Consider the following 18,737-nt stretch of genomic DNA (forward strand, 5'->3'; position numbering starts at 1 on the left):
TAAAACCACTATACATAATTTAATAGTCAGTAAATCATTTTATTTGCTGAAAAGGGTTGCCCTTGAAATCAAGATCCATTCCAGTGAAATTCCAGGAAGGACATCAGCCAGACTATAGGAATAGTTACCATGCATTTGTAAACATTTCTGAGTGCCCACTGTGTGCTGGGCATTCTGCCAGCATAGGGTGTTATGAGTTGAACTATGCCCCTCCCCAAAATTCATTCATGTTAAATTTTTAACCCCCAGCATTTTAGAATGTGACATTATTTGGAGGTAGGGTCTTTACAGAGTTAATCAAGTTAAAGTGAGGTCTTTAGGGTGACCCCTAATCTGATAGGTTTTTTATAAAAGGAAGAAATTTGGACACAGAAACACATTCAGAGAGGAATGAGGTTTTTTATAAAAGGAAGAAATTTGGACACAGAAACACATTCAGAGAGGAATGACAATGTGAAGAGACATGTGGAGAAGACAGCCATCTACAAGCAAAGGAAAGAAGCTTGGAGAAGATTATAAAAGGAACCGACTTTTTCAATACCTTCATTTTGGACTTCTAGCCTCCAAAACTATGAGATATTAAGTTTCTGTTGTTCAAACCACCTACTTTGTGGTATTTTATTATGGTAGCCCAAACAAATATACCTAGCATATAAAGATGAGCAACAGAGAAGAGTCTGCTTTTAAGAAACCCATGATCCACTGAGGAGAAAACCAGGCCAATATATAATTTTTAAGTTTAGTAATGCATTTCAAGGAGTAAGAGATTTCTGACCTCAATAAAAATATTTCTGCAGCGTATTTCAGGAAAAAAATAAGTACTATTTCCAGTTTACTTCATAGTTTCATTTTGTTTGGTAAACAGATTTTTTTAAAGTTCTGTTGTTTTTTTTTAAATATATTTTATTGATTTTTTACAGAGAGGAAGGGAGAGGGATACAGAGTTAGAAACATCGATGAGAGAGAAACATCGATCAGCTGCCTCCTGCACACTCCCTACTGGAGATGTGCCCGCAACCAAGGTACATGCCCTTGACCGGAATCGAACCTGGAACCTTTCAGTCCGCAGGCCGATGCTCTATCCACTGAGCCAAACCGGTTACGGCAAAAGTTCTGCTTTTTAAAGAAAATTGCTATCTACAAAGGTTCCAGTCTCTTAATTTTAAGTTTTTATCTTTTTCCGTCTCTCCTGAACCTCTGCCAAGCGCCTTTGCTAATATTCATCCGCTTTCTTCTCTCACCTTCCCATCTTCTTCATTTCCTTCCATTTTAGTCTTCTCTGGTTCCCACTGTCATTTTTTTACACACTTTGCAAAAATATGTTCTCCTTCCCAGCTCTGATAAAAATATTGCTTCCACACCCTAAAATTTCTGTTAATAGCTTGTCTTTAATACTTTAGATGCTATTTTTAAAATGAGCCAGTTCTAAGAAATACCTTGAGTCTGTTTTATCAATTTCTTTTGTTAAATTATCACTACTTTCTTGATTTAATAAGCTTCTTACATGCTGGAAGTAATTAATATATATATAATTAAGAGCTCCTATATAATAAAGAGCTAATATGCAAATGGTTGTCATGCCATCACGCCATCACACAGTAACAGCTCAGACACTCAACACTGGGGAGAGAGGAATGGGGACCAGCCAGGCACAGATGAACTCGCAAGAGAGGAATGGGGACCAGCCAGGCTGCAGCCCGGGAGAGGGACAAGCCGCCCGCCCCACGGTCCTGGGCACCAATGGCTGGGACTGCAGCCCAGGAGAGGGACAAGCCACCCACCCCACAGTCTCAGGCACTAGCGGCTGCACCTGCAGCCCAGGAGAGGGACAAGCTGCCCGCCCCACGGTGCTGGGTGCCAGCACCTGTGGCTGTGGCTCAGGCCAAGCCGCCCACTCACAGTCCCCTGTGGCTGTGGCCGGCCCGGGTGAAGCTGGCCCAAGTCCTGGGTGCCTGCGGCCTGCTGGAGGAGGGAATCCTGGGTCCTGGGTGCGGGACGAGGCAGAGGCGGTTAGAGGTGATCAGGCCAGCAGGGGAGTAGTCAGGGGCAATCAGGCTGGTAGGGGAGCAGTTAGGGGTGATCAGGTAGGCAGGCAGAGGTGGTTAGGGTGATCAGGTAGGCAGGCAGAGGGGTTAGGGGCAATCAGGTAGGCAGGCAGGCGAACAGTTAGGAGCCAGCAGTCCCAGATTGCGAGAGGCAGTCAGACATCCCCCGAGGTGTCCCGAACTGGAGAGGGTGCAGGCCGGGCTGAGGGACCCCCTCCCCCGTGCACGAATTTCATGCACTGGGCCTCTAGTATATTGATAAAAGATCTTTAAGCCTTTAAGAATATATTGAGTATTCTACAATATAGAATGTATAGCAGAGTGAGTTAAATATATACTGACGTGGGGAAATCATTGTAAAACATACTTTTGTAATTAGATAAAAGGTAGCAGCTTATTTAATATTTCTTTCTCCAAGTTTAACTATACTTAAAATGTTCACAGAAAGATATAAGCCACATCTATAAAATACTATTTTCTCCATACAATGTATTATGATAGTTTAGAAGTCAGAATTAATTGATCTTTGAATATCATAGCCTTTGGCACTAATAAGAAGAAAAGTTAAATTCTAGAGATCCTTTAGAAGATTATGGTATTACAAAAAGATGTATGCCAGTTTTATTTTATAATATAGAATTTTAGGAATTTTTTAAAATTTGATAAATTTTATTTTCATTTGCATAAATTTCAGTGAAATAATATCACTTAAAGTGTTTAGTCTCTTATTCATAGTTTTCCCACTCTGCAGAATTCTGAACAGGCTTTCATATCGTTCATTTGGCCATCAGACATAATAGCAATTGCTGCCATCGATGCGTTTGAGCTAAGCACTTGTTTTTTTAGCTCACAATAATCCAATGAGGCACACATTCTTATTCCCATTTTCCAGATACAGAAACTAAGGCAGCATGTTTCGCTTGCTTTCCCAAGATCACAGTCAGGACAGTCAGGATACCATGGGCCAGATGAGATCCCCACTCTCCCTGCCCACCCACAGTATAACTGAGTGTAGCAGCACAGCCAATGACCTATTAACAAAACCCCAATTTTATTTGAGCAGCAACATACATGTTTAAAAATCTTTAATTTCACTGAAGTCTCTTTAGGGGAGGTGCCTCTATGTAATAGGTTATGGCCAAACCTAGAGGTCCTGGAGAGGGAATTCCTTCCCAGATGAAAAGTTCCCTTGGAGAAAATCCTCAGACCCTACATTATTCCCAAGAATTGGGCCTGGAGAATTCAGCTTCTACCTCTTAACCACAAGAACAACCCCACACTACTGCTACAGAATTCAGAAAGAGCCTGGCTCCCTGGACTTCTTGTGACAGAAGATAAATTCAACCCCATTTCTTCAAACACTCTAATATAGTTCCCCACTATTTGTAACTGAAAGCCTTCCCTAACTAATTTGTCAAGTAAGAATTTCATTGCCGCCACAACCGGTTTGGCTCAGTGGATACAGCGCTGGCCTGCGGACCCAAGGGTCCCAGGTTTGATTCCGGTCAAGGGCATGTGCCTTGGTTGTGGGCACATCCCCAGTGGGGAGTGTACAGGAGGCAGCTGATGGGTGTTTCTCTCTCATCGATGTTTCTGACTCTCTATCCCTCTCCCTTCCTCTCTGTAAAAAACCAATAAAATATATTTTTTTAAAAAAAAGAATTTCATTGCTTGAAGTAGGTCATAATTTTATTTCACAATCAGACATTGTTTAAAACCTTGGAGGTATGAGTCTGAGCTAACCTACTGGGCTCTGTCAATGAGTAAACCCAGAAAGGGCACACAAAAAATTTTAATGCTTACCTATAGAAGGCAGGACAAATGGGGCAGATAGTGACAAAGGTGAGAGACAGATTTCTCAAAAAACACCTGATTACATTGTTGGGATGTTTTTAAAGCATGAATATATAGTCTATTCAAACTATGTAAATAATGTTTTATAAGAGAGAAAATAAATCAAGGAAGACTATATTATCCTTATACTTTTCTGTCAAGAAATCAACAAAATATTACCTTTTTTGGGACTAGCATACAATTCAAGGTGCTTCTCTGTAATAGTCTTCTTTTCAGCTGCTAAGGACTGTAGGCAGATAATAAAAATAATATTAACAACAACAATGTAGTAATTTATGTGATAAGGGCTAAAAACCAACGATATTTTGTAAAATATTCAAAACCTTAACTACATCCTCCTTAACGTATTCCTCTCTGTTTTCTTTTACAGTCGGGACTTGACTTAAGAGTTTAATTCGTTCCGTGATGGAGCTCGTAACTCTAATTACTCATATGTCAAATCAAAAAGTGAACGAGACAGACAGTGATGCTGGGCTGATGTTGTGGCATTCACTATGACGTTTGCTGCGCCAACCAGCGGTGGGGTATCTGAAGCTGGCTCATAACCCGAATTTTAGCTCGCAACTCAAAGCAAAAAATCGGCCAAGAGACGGCTCGTATCTCAAAAAACTCGTTAGTCGGGGCACTCGTAAGTCAAGGCCCCACTATATTTATATTTACCAATAATTATTCCCAAAGTACATACTCTTCATATACTTATAAATGTATTTTTATATTTTTCCTGAATCTAAACAGAAAACTGTCTAACATTTAGTTTATAATAGTATTGCTCCATATTGTACTTCAAAGTTACATTTACAAAAAATAACCTGAATATCTCATTATATATCTGAATATATAAGCATTGCATAATTATACTTCTTGTAAAGAGGATGCTCAGTGCTCCTCTCAGAAAATTCTCAGTAGGTATCCTTCATATATATATATAAAAAAAAAAAGTATAAAGGTTTTGCATGGCATAAAGAGGTGAATACTAACATGCCACAACTATTAAAGGAATTCAAGGATGAGAAAATGTAATATGGTTTCCTACTATATCATGACAGTATTTTTAAAGAAAACAAGAAAGGGAATTCCAAAGAAATAAAAGTACAGTGGCCTGAACACTCAGATCTAAACAATTTTACTATAGTAAACCCTCAAGGTTGCAGTCTTCAATTTAACAGAATTTGGATTTAATGAACAAAACTTCCGGTCTGGATGTTGTTTTAAAACACCTTGTTAATTTCAAACTGCTTTTAACCAACATTTGCTTATAATTAAATTAACAGTTGTTGTTTTCTTAATTCACTATTATTTTTAACAAATTTTAGTGAATAGACTGTATTTGGGGGAAAAACACTATAGTAATTTTGCCAACACAAATAAAGATTACATTATCTACAAATATAGTCTACACTAGAGGCCCGGTGCTCAAAATTTTGTGCACTGGGGGAGCCGGGGGGGGGGTCCCTGAGCCCGGCCTGCACCCTCTCGTAGTCCGGGACCCCTCACTCCTTACAGCCCGCCTGCAGCGGAGATGGAAGAGGTTCCCGCCACCGCCAATGAGCTCACCAACTGAGAGCCTGGCTGCTGGCTGAGTGGCGCTCCCTCTGTGGGAGCGCACTGACCACCAGGGGGCAGCTCCTACATTGAGCATCTGCCCCCTGATGATCAGTGTGCATCATAGCGACCAGTTGTTCCACAGTTTGGTCAATTTGCATATTAGGGTTTTATTATACAGGATATTTAAATCCAAGAGTCACCACTCACAAACAGTGTTTGGCGAGTGATTAGCATGGGATCACGCCACATTGCACGTTGCTTGTTGTTGCCTGGTGTGACTTTCTTTAACGTGTGCCAGCCAATGTCCTGAGGCGTGCTAAGCCATGCCCCAGCCGTGTGCATTTGTTTGCTGGTGATGATTGGTAAATGCATGCATTTACTAGACCTATTCAGTATAAATTTAAAAATTATAGTAATATGTACAAAAAACTTTTCTGTGAAATTAAACTTTTCATACGAACTTTAATTAAACAAACATGTCTACATAAGCAAAAACAGATAAACTAATTTGTCAATTTTTTAACATGTACATTCGAAACCCTACTTTAATATTATAACGAACTTTCAGCTTAAAGGACACCCCTCGCCCGAATTAGTACTTTACCCGAGTCCCAGGAGAATCCTGAAATCCTTCTTCACACCTGAGCCATGCTTCTGCGAGGGAGGCAGTGGCCCCCCCTGCCCCGAGGCCTGCTCTTCTGGCCTGCGGTGGACACTCTCCCGGAAAGGAGGGGTACTCCACAAGATCCCGGTTTCTTTTTCTCTGTAGTGATAATTTTTAAAGAAAAAATAATCAACTTCACTAAGTTGACAATTAACAATATGGAAACCCAGAATGGCGATGGTGAAGGCATATTTCTTAAATGTCTCTGAATCCCCACGTGAAGGAGTAATGTGACAGCAAAACCAAAAGTACAGAGACAACAATTACAACTTGTCAACAAAGTCCAAAACACAAATGGGTCAGAATAAAAAATCCAGCCTCCAAACTCATGCATGGTATCATATCCGAAAGGCAAGAAGCTGAGAGAAGCAACGAAGGGCCTGTGCACAAAGACAACCGGTGTTCACTACAAAGTGGAGCAGGCGACCTGAGAATGGTATCTGCAAAGGGGTGGGAACAAGGTCCCAACCAAGATCCGAAGGGGTGGGGCAGTCTGGGTACTCAAACAACCAGTCAGCTGGGACCACCTCCCCCAAAAGGGCCCACTGCTGGTAGTCCACAGTGGAGGCCCAGTTCCCGTAATGAGCCTTAACGAGCAATCAGCAGGGACCTGAGGCTGCGTGGCTGCGCCCCCCTGCCTGGTGGGGCTTGACAGGGGACCTCAGGCCACGCCCCCTGCCCCGGTGCCAGGCTGGGGGACCTCGGCCGTGCCCCCCACCAGGCAGGGCTTGACGGGGGAACTCAGGCCACACACCCTGCCCACGGGGTTTGATGGGGAACCTCAAAGCGTGCCCCCACCCGAGCCCGGGCCAGGGGACCTCAGGCCACAACCCCACCTGGCGGGGCTTCACAGAGACCTCAGGCCGCGCCCTCCGCCCTAGCACCTAACCGGGGGAACCTCAGGCCACGGCCCCCTGCCCAGCGGGGCTTGACGGGGGACCTCAGGCCATGCCCTCCCTACCCCAGTGTCGGGCCAGGGAACCTCAGGCCATGACCCTGGCCCCATCGCCGGGCCAGGGGACCTGAGGCTGCACCCCCACCCAGTGGGGCTTGACAGGGGACCTGAGACTGCGCCCCCCCACCGGCACCAGGCTGGGGGACCTGAGGCTGCGCCCCCCACCCCACCTGGAGGGGCTTGACGGTGGTGGGGCCGGCCGGGTCTGGGACTTACCCAATGGGGGTGGGGCCGGCCAGTTCTGGGTCTCCTGCATTTTCAAAGTGCATGCGGGTGGTGGGCGGGGACTTGACTCTAGGTCCCACAGCACACCCCAGACTTTGACAGGAGGGAGATTTTCATATGCATTTTACTAATTTTCTTTCATCTCTGACACTTCTATTATTGAAAAAGGGCAAATAGCAATATTAAAATATTTCCTCTAATTCCCTTTTAATGTGCACAAATTTCGTGCACCGGGCCACTAGTGTTGAGATAAAAGTCAAAATTGAAGTAAGAGGCAGACTGTGTAACTTCTATTTTTAAATGGGGTGTTTAATTATGGGAGGCATAGTTAATAATGTTAATATTGTTTTAATGACTTTCATTTATTTTTTCAGCCAATAAGAAGCAAGAAATCCTGATGCCATAGCCAAAACCTGATAATTCCTCCTGTTATACAAGAGTTACTCTGTTGCTGTATTAAAAATGTCAATGCACAACAGGTATTAAAATTCACCTGTATTTGCTTGACATCTTTTGTTTTAAAATATATTTTTATTGATTTCAGAAAGGAAGGGAGAGGGGGAGAGATAGAAACATCAATGATGACAGAGAATCATTGATCAGTTGCCTACTGCAAGTCCCCTACTGGGGATCCAGCCCACAACCCCAGCAAGTGCCTGTTAGGTCTGGTCAAAGAATTGAATCGATACCCCCTCCCCTGGGAACTGACCTTCAGGCCACTTCACAATGGACATTCCACTTGCTTAGACCACCACATCCCACTTGCTAAGACCATTATCTGCCGCCCCCCCCCCCCGCCCCGCAATTCCCCTCCCAACACACACACGTCCCAGAATCCCGACCTGCACAGAGAATTCTCCCCCTAGAAAAAGCCCACCAAAAGTCCTTTAAAAACCCCTGACTCCCATCACTGGGGTGCTGGAGCCATCTGGGGCTCAGCCACCTGGTGTGTGGATGATGGAATAAATTCGTCATCCCGCACCATTCTGGCCTTTGGCAACCCTAACAGCGCTCTGACCAGGAATACAACCATGACCTCCTGGGTCACAGGTCGACATGCAATCACTGAGCCCCGGTGGCTGGGCTACTTGACATCCTTTAAGATCTCTCTCCAAACTGCCTCAGTAACCTCTCCCATCAAAGACTGGTGAGAATATGTGGAGTTTTCCTTCCTGTGTGAGGAACACCTATTAAGCATAGTAAATAAAAGCAAATCATAATTTTTAAACCTTAAGGGCAATTATTGCAGTGTTGAAATGCAAGCTAGCACCTACATACACTGCAATTAGTAATGGAACAGCAAACTCGAGAAAACAAAACCTCTCCTTAAAAATAAAAATATCCCAGCCACGGCACCAGAATTAATTAATAAATAAATAGATAGATAGATAGATAGATAGATAGATAAATAGAAAATATCCACTGGGGGGTAGGGGAGGCCAGGGGAAGGTCTGGGGGGGGGGGCGGAAGGAGATATATGTAATACTCTTTGTAATACTTCAAGCAATAAAACAAAATTTAAAAAAATATATCATCATCTAAGTCACAGTGGCATTCACATATGTGCCTGAATAGTCACCCTTTCTCTGCACTGTTCTAGCTCTCAGCTTTGTTCCCTCGCGGAGCAAGGGTGACTTGTCCCTACAACATTTGCCACACCAGCTGCAGCTTAGCCCAACGCCCACGAGGCATTACCCAGTGGCTTTGCATTCCTCAGCTCTCCCCTTGACCGCGAAAGCTACATAACATGATAGGAAACCCGCTAAAGCTGGTTTCATGGGTGTCTTGAGATTAATATCTTTTTCAGAGATCCCACCCGGGAAACACAAATCCTCCGCTTTCCAAACAATGGCTGCCCTAGAGCAGCGATTTTTCAGCTGCGCCGCCCATGCTGGTGTGCCACCCAGCGCAGTACGTTAATGTCACCCATGCAGTAGCTGGTGTGCCACCCAGTGCAGTATGCTCATGTCACCCATGCAATAGCTGCTGTGCCACCCAGCGCAGTATGTTAATGTCACCCATGCAATAGCTGGTGTGCCACCCAGCGCAGTATGCTAATGGCACCCATGCAGTAGCTGGTGTGCCACCCAGCGCAGTATGCTAATGTCACCCATGCAATAGCTGGTGTGCCACCCAGCGCAGTACGTTAATGTCACCCCTGCAGTAGCCGGTGTGCCACCCAGCGCAGTACGTTAATGTCACCCATGCAGTAGCCGGTGTGCCACCCAGCGCAGTACGTTAATGTCACCCCTGCAGTAGCCGGTGTGCCACCCAGCGCAGTATGTTAATGTCACCCATGCAATAGCTGGTGTGCCACCCAGCGCAGTATGTTAATGTCACCCATGCAATACTGTCTGTGCACGTGCTCCGTGGCCAGACCCCGGGCAGACCCGGTATAATGGCCTGGCCGCACTGAACCTCAGACTCCCGTCCCACAGAAGTAGGAAGGGAAAGAATCGGGAAAAGTTAGGGGCAGCATGGAGAGTGCGGCAACAGAGGTTTGGGGGTCGAGGGGGTGGGTGGAAATGACAGCAGAGCCACTCCAGTGCACACGCCGCGGTCTTGGTGAGTTACACGAGTCAGAAAAGACAAATAAAGAGCCACCAAACACCGGCGAGGGCAACTGTAGCTCACACGCTGGTTCCTAACCCAAGTCCGAGCAGCGCCTTGCTTCCGTCCGCCCTGGCTGGACCCCTGCCTCGCCCCGCGCAACCCCTCCCCGGACCTCCCCCCGCGGCCGGGAGGTGCGGCTCCCTCAGCCCGCGCTCGGGAGGGGGCGACCTCGGGAGCCGCAGCTTTGCCGGACCCCACCAGCACCGCACCCACGCCTCGCCGCTACCAGGCCGGGCCAGTCCCGGGGTGGAACCCGAGCGGATGCGCACGGAGTTCCCGGGCGAGCGCTGAAGAACGCGCGGCGTCTGCTCCGGACCTCGGCTTACCTTGGGGCCGCGCGAGCCCCCGCGGCCAGGCATCCCGCGCCCGCCGCCCCGCGCCCAGCCTCCCTGCGCGGCGCCCCGCTACAGCCGCCGCACCGCGCGCCGCAATTGGCTGGCGAGAGGGCGAGGGGCGGGGACTCTCTAGACGCACCGCCCAACCAGCCTGTGCGTCGTAGCGCGCGCTGTGATTGGAGAGCAGTCGGGCGTGGGGCGGGTTTCTCTGCCACCCCGCGTTTTCTGGGCATGAATGGGCTCCCGGCTGGGCTGCGAGCCTGGGCGGGCGGGTGCGTACCCGCCAGTCTAAGGGGTGCTGTGCGGCCAGTCCAGCCTCCTCGCTGGGCTCGGGGTTCTGAGCGCACTCTGAGCGGCCACACCGCTGACCATCAGGCTCCCCGTGGGGGAATTGCTGGGCCGGTGCCTTACCGGAGGGAGGGTGGGTCGGGGGTCCGCCTCCAAGGGTTGTTTTCCAAGAAAGCTCATTTGTGGTCTATTTTGTCAGGCATCCGTTGACATTAAATTAAAATAAAATGAACACCCGAAGTAGGGTACGAATTCAAAATGAATACTTAAGGAATGGTTAAACAAACATGGAACCCCCTAGGCTGCAAGTCTTTAAGAAAGCTTTTATTGAGCCTGGCCTGCGGGTCTCAGGGGTCGAGCATCCACCTAAGAACCAGGAGGTCACGGTTCTATTTCTGGTCAGAGCACACGCCCGGTTTATGGGCTCGATCCCCAGTGAGCATGATTCTCTCTCATCGTTGATATTCCTATTTCTCTCTCCTTCTCCCTTCCTCCCTTAAATTAATAAATATAAATATAGGGGGGAAAACTTCTTATTGAGCCAAAAACGCTAGCCAAAAAGAAAGAATATAAAAGGGCATGAAAGACAATATGTCAATTGTGTAGGAGTTTGCAAGCATTTTTATACATCAAGCAGGTGAAAGGAGGAGAAAGATGCAAGCTGTCTTAAAGAGTTTACATTGGCTATAGGCAAAGGGTTGGGAAAAGTACAGCCAGGCTAGCTCTGGTAGAGGCACAGAATCCACAAAACAAATGTCCACTCTTGTGGAATGGCAGTAGGGTGAGGTGGGGTGAGGTGGGATGGGGTGGGGTGGGGTGGGGTGGTGAGGAGTGGAGTGGGGTGAGGTGTGGTGGGATGGGGTGGGTGGGGTGGGGTGGTGAGGAGTGGAGTGGGGTGAGGTGTGGTGGGATGGGGTGGGTGGGGTGGGGTGGGGTGGGGTGGGTGGGGTGGGGTGGTGAGGAGTGGAGTGGGGTGAGGTGTGGTGGGATGGGGTGGGTGGGGTGGGGTGGGGTGAGGTGTGGTGGGATGGGGTGGTGTGGGGTGGGTGGAGTGAGGTGTGGTGGGATGGGGTGGTGTGGGGTGGGTGGGGTGAGGTGGGGGTGTGAGGAAGGGAGGGAAGCAGGGGAAGAGAGAATGCCAAAGAACCTAGTTAGTGAATGACACTGGGCATGGGGATTATTCTGAATGTTTTTAATTTCTTTTCCCTCCAACACCACACACACACACACACACACACACACACACACACACACACACCCTGTGTGGAGTGAAAGGAAGGTCACCACAGGAGAAGGAGAACTACTGCTTGACTGTAAGCCTCGGTACTAGGCCGCCGGGCGCCCTGCGCTTGCAATTGGCAGGGACTCAAACCAGAGGCCAGGGGAGGAGTGGCAGGAAGTTTTATGGTGGTCGCACTGTGGCTGGGGAAGTGGGGCTGGCTGCTGAGAAGAGGAGGAGCCTCTGACATATCCAATGAGGGGGAGCATATTGTCTTTTCTCCTATTGGATCCAAGTTTGGGGATTGTCTGGGTGGGGTGTTCGGGATGGGGGGCCGCAAAAATAAGAGGGAGGCCTTCGGGTCCATCCTGATGAGGACTTTCGGGCCCGCCCGCGGGGTTAGTGGCCACCAGAAGTGTGTTTGTGGCTCCAGCCAGGAACCCATCCTTCCTTCACTTCAGTCCACCTAATACCCTCCCTGGATGGGAGAGTGCATGTGTTTAACCAGGACCACCCAAGGACCACAGAGGTCGAAATGGCTTATTCCTGTGTCTCCATTTCCACAGGACACAGGAGTCAATATTCTAAAAGTGATGCAACCTACATTTTTCATGTCTGTTGAAGGAAGTTTCTGTTTCAGGTACTGCTATGTGTTATTTATAAACTAGAGGCCTGGTGCACAGGTCCCTCAGCCTGGCCTGTGCCCTATCGCAATCCAGGACCCCTCAGGGGATGTAGTAGTGCTCCAAGTGGCAGGAGGCCGGGGAGGAGCCCGAGCCCGGGCCTGGCGTCACCCTGCTCCCGTACATCCTGCCCCATTGCTCCTGCCGCAGGCTCACGCCCAGTCAGTCCACATGGGGAGAGGCTCCTGCCTCTGCAGAGGCACCAGCCGTGAGCCCAGCGTTTGGCACCTGTCGGTTAGCTGGGCTGGACTCCTGCTGTGAGAATCCACTGACCACTAGGAGGCACTGAGTGTCTGCCCCTTAGTGGTCAGTGCGTGTCATAGCAACCGGTCGACCGGTCATTCAGTTGTCAGGTCAACAGGTCACTTAGGCTTTATATATATAGACTAGAGGCCTGATGCACAAAATTCTTGCAAGGGGCTCAGCCCCCACCACTGCCATGGCTGCTTCTGCCTCAGCCCCCACAGTGCAGCGGCTTAGTCCAGGAGGGCATCTAGAAGGTCATCCAGAAGGTCGTCTGCAAGGTAGTCTGGTTTAATTAGCATATTATGCTTTTATTATTGTAGATGATGTGTGAAAAAAAAAAGACAAGTGCTAGTATGACTACCCACCCTGCGCCTCTAGACTGCCTTCCACTCCCCACTGCATGCTTGTGTCTGTGGTCATTCCCTTTGCCTGGTCCCCACTTACCTCCACCCCCCAGCTCCCAATCCATGGTTTTGCCCACACTGAACCAACCCGGCCAACTGGTCCACCTCTTTTCTTTGGAGGTTACAAAAGTGGCCACTAGCAAGTAGTGCCCTACTACAGGGCGCCATTGTGAGCTGGCTGGGTCGCATCGGGACCACCGGCGAGGTGGGGACACTTAGCTGGCAGCTAGGAGCTTTGGAAACTTTACTCTCTCTCAATCTGTCTCCCTCTCTCTTTCTCATGCTTACATTTTTTTTTTTTGAATAGAACTTTCATCAATCCTATTCAAAATCTGAAAATTGAGGAAACAAAAAAATGAAACAGCAAAATACTCAACATGGCTTTCTAGGCCAAAATTCACATATTCTCTTTCAAATTATAAACAGCACATAAGATACCTGAGAAAAACTGTGCCTGTTTAGCAAGGCACATTACTATATGTTAAGAGAGTAAATGATTGTAAATATGATGGTGATCAATTTTACTTTTTAAAAGATTTTTTACTGATTTTTAGAGAGACAGAAACATCCATGTGAGAGTGCAACACTGATTGGCTGCCCACTGCCAGGAATTAGGCCTGCAACCTGGGCATGTACCCTGACCAGGAATTGAACCATGACGTCCAGGCTCATAGGCAGACGCTTAACCACTGAGCTCGCTGGCCAGGCTCATATTATTCGTTTTATGCAAACTGATAAAATAGCAGTAAGAGAGATTTGAGTTTTTATCCCATTTTCCCACCTTAAAGCTGAACCGTGTCAATCGTTATCAGTTTAAGGGTAATATCTAGTATAGTTCTCTCTAATAGTAACTGCCTTCAGAAACAACTGATTAGGTACATGAGAATATCTCTGCCTCGTCTGAAGCATAAATGCTTCCATACTGATTCAAAAGCAAAGGACCATCATGATGGCCAACATTAAAAGAAGAGATAGGAAGAGACATTTTTATTACATTCATTAGGATGACATTGGTTAATAGGATCGTATAGGTTTTGAGTGTACATTTCCATGATACATGAGCTGTACCTTGCATTGTGTGTCCACCACCCCAAGTTAAATAATCTTCTATCACCATATAGTTGGCTCTCTTTACCTTTTACTACTGCCCACCCCATTCCTTCTGGTAACCACCATGCAGTTGTCTATATTGATGAGTCTCAGTTTTATATCCCACATATGAGTTAAATCATGTGGCCCTAGCTTTTTCTGGCTTATTTCACTTAGCAGAATATTCTCAAAGTCCATCCATGTTGTCACAAATATCAGTATTTCATCTGTTCTTATGCTGAGTAATATTCCATAGTATACGTGTACCACATCTTCTTTATCCAATGCTCTCCTGAAGGACATGGTTCTTTCCATGTCTTGGCCACCATGAATATGCTGTGTTTACTTAATATTAGAAATGTTTCTGGCCCTAGCCGGTTTGCTGAGTAGATAGAGCATCAGCCTGTGGACTGAAGGGTCCTGGGTTCGATTCTGGTCAAGGGCACATGCCCAGGTCTTGGGCTCAATCCCTAGTAAAGGGTGTGCAGGAGACAGCCAATCAATGATTCTCTCTCATCATTGATGTTTCTATCTCTCTCTCCCTCTCCCTTCCTTTCTAAAAAAAATATATATATATCTCCATCATTTTATGTGTAAGTGATTGTCTACCTCAATTTCTTTCCTTCAAATTCAGGATGGGTCCTTGTATATTCAGACAACGTCTTCAGCATGATCGGTAAGATATAAGTTTCATAAACTGAATTAAAACATCTTGATCCTGGTTGCGCACATAATCTCTAAGGACCTTTCAAAAATGCTCAAATCTGGGCCTCACTTTTTTTTATTATTTTTATCCTTCAAAAGTTTGATAACACGCAATTTTGATACAACGGAGCATCAGAGTCCAGAGCCAGAAACAGCATTGACATGAAAGGAAACAAGTATACCGAGGGGCTCTCAGTGAACTTCCCAAAGCCGCACTGCTGGGCTTTTTCAGCACAACTCTCTCCTAATTTTCCTTCGGTTTTTACAACACTCTTCTCGGCTCCTGGCTCTCTCCGCCTCCCTGGCCAGCCTGTCTGGCCACAAAGCCACAGCCCATCTCTCTTGCTTTTTTCACTTTCAGAGTCTGTCTCTGGGTATCTCCACGGGGAACTGGCTGCCTGCAGAGAAGCTGTGGGCCACAGAGACCTGCTCCTGGGATCATCTCTGCCCAGTTTAAAAACTGTGCAGTGGTGGGCTCGGGACTGGTGTGTAGAGACCCAGGACCAGCGGGGCCTAGGGATTCACCCACACTTCCCGGTTAAATTCTCTTCATGGTACCTGTGACATCGGAAGTACTTAAAAGTTCCCCCTCGCGGCTGCAGGCCTGGAGACCCCGCGTCTCCTGCAGGCACAAATCTGCTGGGGCTTCTCCCAGGTCTCCTGCTGCCTGTGCCTGACCGTACTGTCAGGATGGGAGTTATCTCTTGAACATGCACTTGGTCAGCCTCCTAGGAAGTTCAGACCTTTCACGACATCTCCACTTGGTCTTGGATAAATGAGTTCTCTCTTCCTGGCTAAAGTCTGGGGCATCATATTTCTTTGGAGCTTCCCCAGAAAAGACTGGTTTGTATTCCAGGTCAATCCAGGTTCCCCTGTGGCTGCAGAGTTGCCTTGCTGACCCACTCCTGACATGCAGACAGTCTGTGGCTTGCTGGAAACTGCCTGGGCCTCATTCTTGGTCAACTGATTTAAAATATCTGGTGGGAAACTAAACTAAGTGTTAAAAAATTAAAATTTTTAAAATTAAATATCTGGAAGGAGAGTCTGGACATAAATACTTTGTAAAAACTTTTTAGTTGGTCTGTATGTGTAATGTTAAGCAGTGCACACCAGCATTGATATCCCGACAGAGTACTTGTTGGCCAATGTGTACCCCTAAATCTTAGCTTAAATAGCAGATGACATGATACACATATGTACTGCAAAATGATTACCACAGGGTTAGTTCACCTTTATCCCCTCACATTATTACCACTGTGTGCTAGCATAACATTTATAATCTACTCTCTCAACAACTTTCAAGTATATAGTAATACAGCACTGTTAATTATAGTCACCATGCTGTAATTAGAACCCCCAGAAATTATTTATCTAATAGCTGAAAGTTTGTACCCTTTGACCAGCCTCTCCCCATTTCCCTCACACACCCACAGCCCCTGGCAACCACTATTTTATACTCTCTATTTCTTTCTGACTTTGGCTTTTTTAGATTCTGCATATAAGTGAGATCATACAGTAGTATTTGTCTTTCTCTGTCTGAGTTATTTACCCTCATATACTCTCAAGATCATCTATGCTGGTGTAAAGGGCAGGATTTCCTTCTTTTTATGGCTGAAAAATATTCCAGTATGTATACAAATATATTACACTTTCTTCATCCATTCATCAATGGTGGCACTTAGGTAGCTTACATGTGTTAGCTTTGGTGAAAAATGCTGCAGTGAACACTGGGCTGCAAATGTATCTTCATAATAGTGTTTTTATCTTCTTCAGAGAAATATCCAGAAGTGAAATTGATGGATCCCAGGGGGAGTCAGTCTGGTGCTAGAAAGGTTGGCTCTGGGGTCCCCAATGAGGTTGACACTCCCTTCACTGATCCCCCAAGGGGAGGGTGTCTCTCTCCTCCTGGGCTGTTGGGGCTTGGGGGAGGGGTAATGGGTGTGTGGTGTGAATGGACCCTTCCTTTTCAAGGCGTCCTTTCTCATTTCTGTGATTCACCGGGTGCTATAATCCCTCACCTGCAATGGTGGTGCGTGCGAAGACCTTTTCCCAAGCAGATGGTTATTCACATAGATCTTCCCAGTGGAAGGTTGGGGGTGGGGAATAGAAATTCCAGTGCCACCAGTTTTCAGCCCACACTGCTAAAGAGTCCTCATCCTGCAAGCTGAGAATTACGGTGGCAGCGAGGACACAAGCTACTTCCCACGGGCTACCCGACTCTAGCACTTCCTTCTCCTGGAATTGCAAAAGCTCCACAAGATCTTCAGCGTGCACACATTTTCTCATAAGACAGCAACAGTCATTTGGCTGTCCTTGCTTATTTCCTTGTTTCCCTACTGACCCATTACTGTAACCTCCAAATCTCATTTCTCCCATTTCTGTTTGGTCCTCATTGTTTCTCCTGTTCCTTTAGTATATTCCAGACACACATTTTCTGTGTTCTCAGGATAGGCAGTAATGGTTTGAATTCCAGACACCAAGACAATAGCAAACCTTCGATGAACAAAGAGAAGTTTCCCGCCATTGTGTCTTGTTTTCTGAGCCCCTGTTTTGAGCTCAAGGAAGGGCCTCTATAGATCTATGGTATATACCAGTGGTTGGCAAACTCATTAGTCAACAGAGTCAAATATCAACAGTACAACGATTGAAATTTCTTTTGAGAGCCAAATTTTTTAAACTTAAACTATATAGGTAGGTACATTGTTATTAACTTAACTAGAGGCCTAGTGCACAAAAATTTGTGCACTTCGGGGGGAGGGGGGGGTCCCTCAGCCTGGCCTGTGCCCTCTCGCAGTCTGGGAACCCTTGGGGGATGACCACCTGCTGGTTTAGGCCCACTCTCTGGGGAATTGGGCCTAAGCTGGCAGTCAGACATCACTCTGGAAGCCTGAGAGCCCTTGGGGGATGTCCACTTGCCAGTGGGGAGCAGGCCTAAGCTGCAGTTGGACATCCTTAGTGCTGCTGAGGAGGCGGGAGAGGCTCCTACCACCACCACTGTACTGGCAGCCATCAGCCTGGCTTGTGGCTGAGCAGAGCTCCCCCTGTGGGAGCGCACTGACCACCAGGGGGCAGCTCCTGGATTGAGCATCTGCCCCCTGGTGATCAGTGTGTGTCATAGTGACCATTCATTCCCAGTTGTTCTGCTGTTAGGGTCAATTTGCATATCACCCTTTTATTATATAGGATAGAGGCCTGGTACATGGGTGGTGGCCAGCTGGTTTGCCCTGATGGGTGTCCTGGATCAGGGTGGGGGTCCCGCTGGGGTGCCTGGTCAGCCTTGGTGAGGAGCTGATGGCTGTTTGCAGGCTGGTCACACCCCCTTCAGGGTCGGGGTCCCCATTGGGGTGCTTGGCCAGCCTGGGTAAGGGGCTGATGGCTGTTTTCAGGCTGGTCAAGTCCCCCTACCCCCACAGTGAGGACCCTCACCCCTTGGAGGTTTGGTCAGCCTGAGTGAGGGGCTGATGGCTGTTTTCAGGCTGTCCACACCCCCTTTAGGGTGGGGGTCCCACTGGGGTGCCTGGCCAGTCTTTGTGAGGGGCTGAGGGCCATTTTCAGGCTGGCCAAGCCCCCGGTGATGGAAGCTCCCTGCCTCTCCTTTTATTCTTTTTCTTTTTTTTATTCTGGGATTTATTTACCTTCTGTAATTGAAACCTTGTTGCCTTCAGTGGAGCTCAGAGCCAGCTCCTGCTAGCTCCAGCTCTGTGGCCACGGCCAGCTGAAAGCAGGTATATGGGGTTTATTTACCTTCTATAATTGAAACTTTGTTGCTTTGAATGGAGCTCAGAGCTGCCGTGGCAAGCGGGAAGCTTGGCTTCCTCCATCATTGGGGCAACCAAGCCTCTTGCTTGCTCCAGCTCCATGGCTGCC

General features: G+C 47.3%; 1 protein-coding gene across 1 annotated transcript in view; it reads right to left on the reverse strand.

The window, feature by feature from the left end:
• Positions 1-10,277, reverse strand: part of SPIDR (scaffold protein involved in DNA repair) — a 273,150-nt gene extending 262,873 nt beyond the window's left edge. The window contains exons 1-3 of the mRNA XM_081110967.1: positions 10,228-10,277; positions 6,049-6,207; positions 4,059-4,125 (exon numbers count right to left, since the gene is read on the reverse strand). Coding sequence (XP_080967093.1) covers positions 4,059-4,125; positions 6,049-6,207; positions 10,228-10,260 — 259 coding nt within the window. The 5' untranslated portion in view covers positions 10,261-10,277. The remainder of the gene's footprint in view (positions 1-4,058; positions 4,126-6,048; positions 6,208-10,227) is intronic.
• Between the last annotated feature and the right edge of the window lie 8,460 nt (positions 10,278-18,737).

This window comes from Myotis nattereri, assembly GCF_964212035.1.
Source record: "Myotis nattereri genome assembly, chromosome: 17".
NCBI lineage: Eukaryota > Metazoa > Chordata > Mammalia > Chiroptera > Vespertilionidae > Myotis > Myotis nattereri.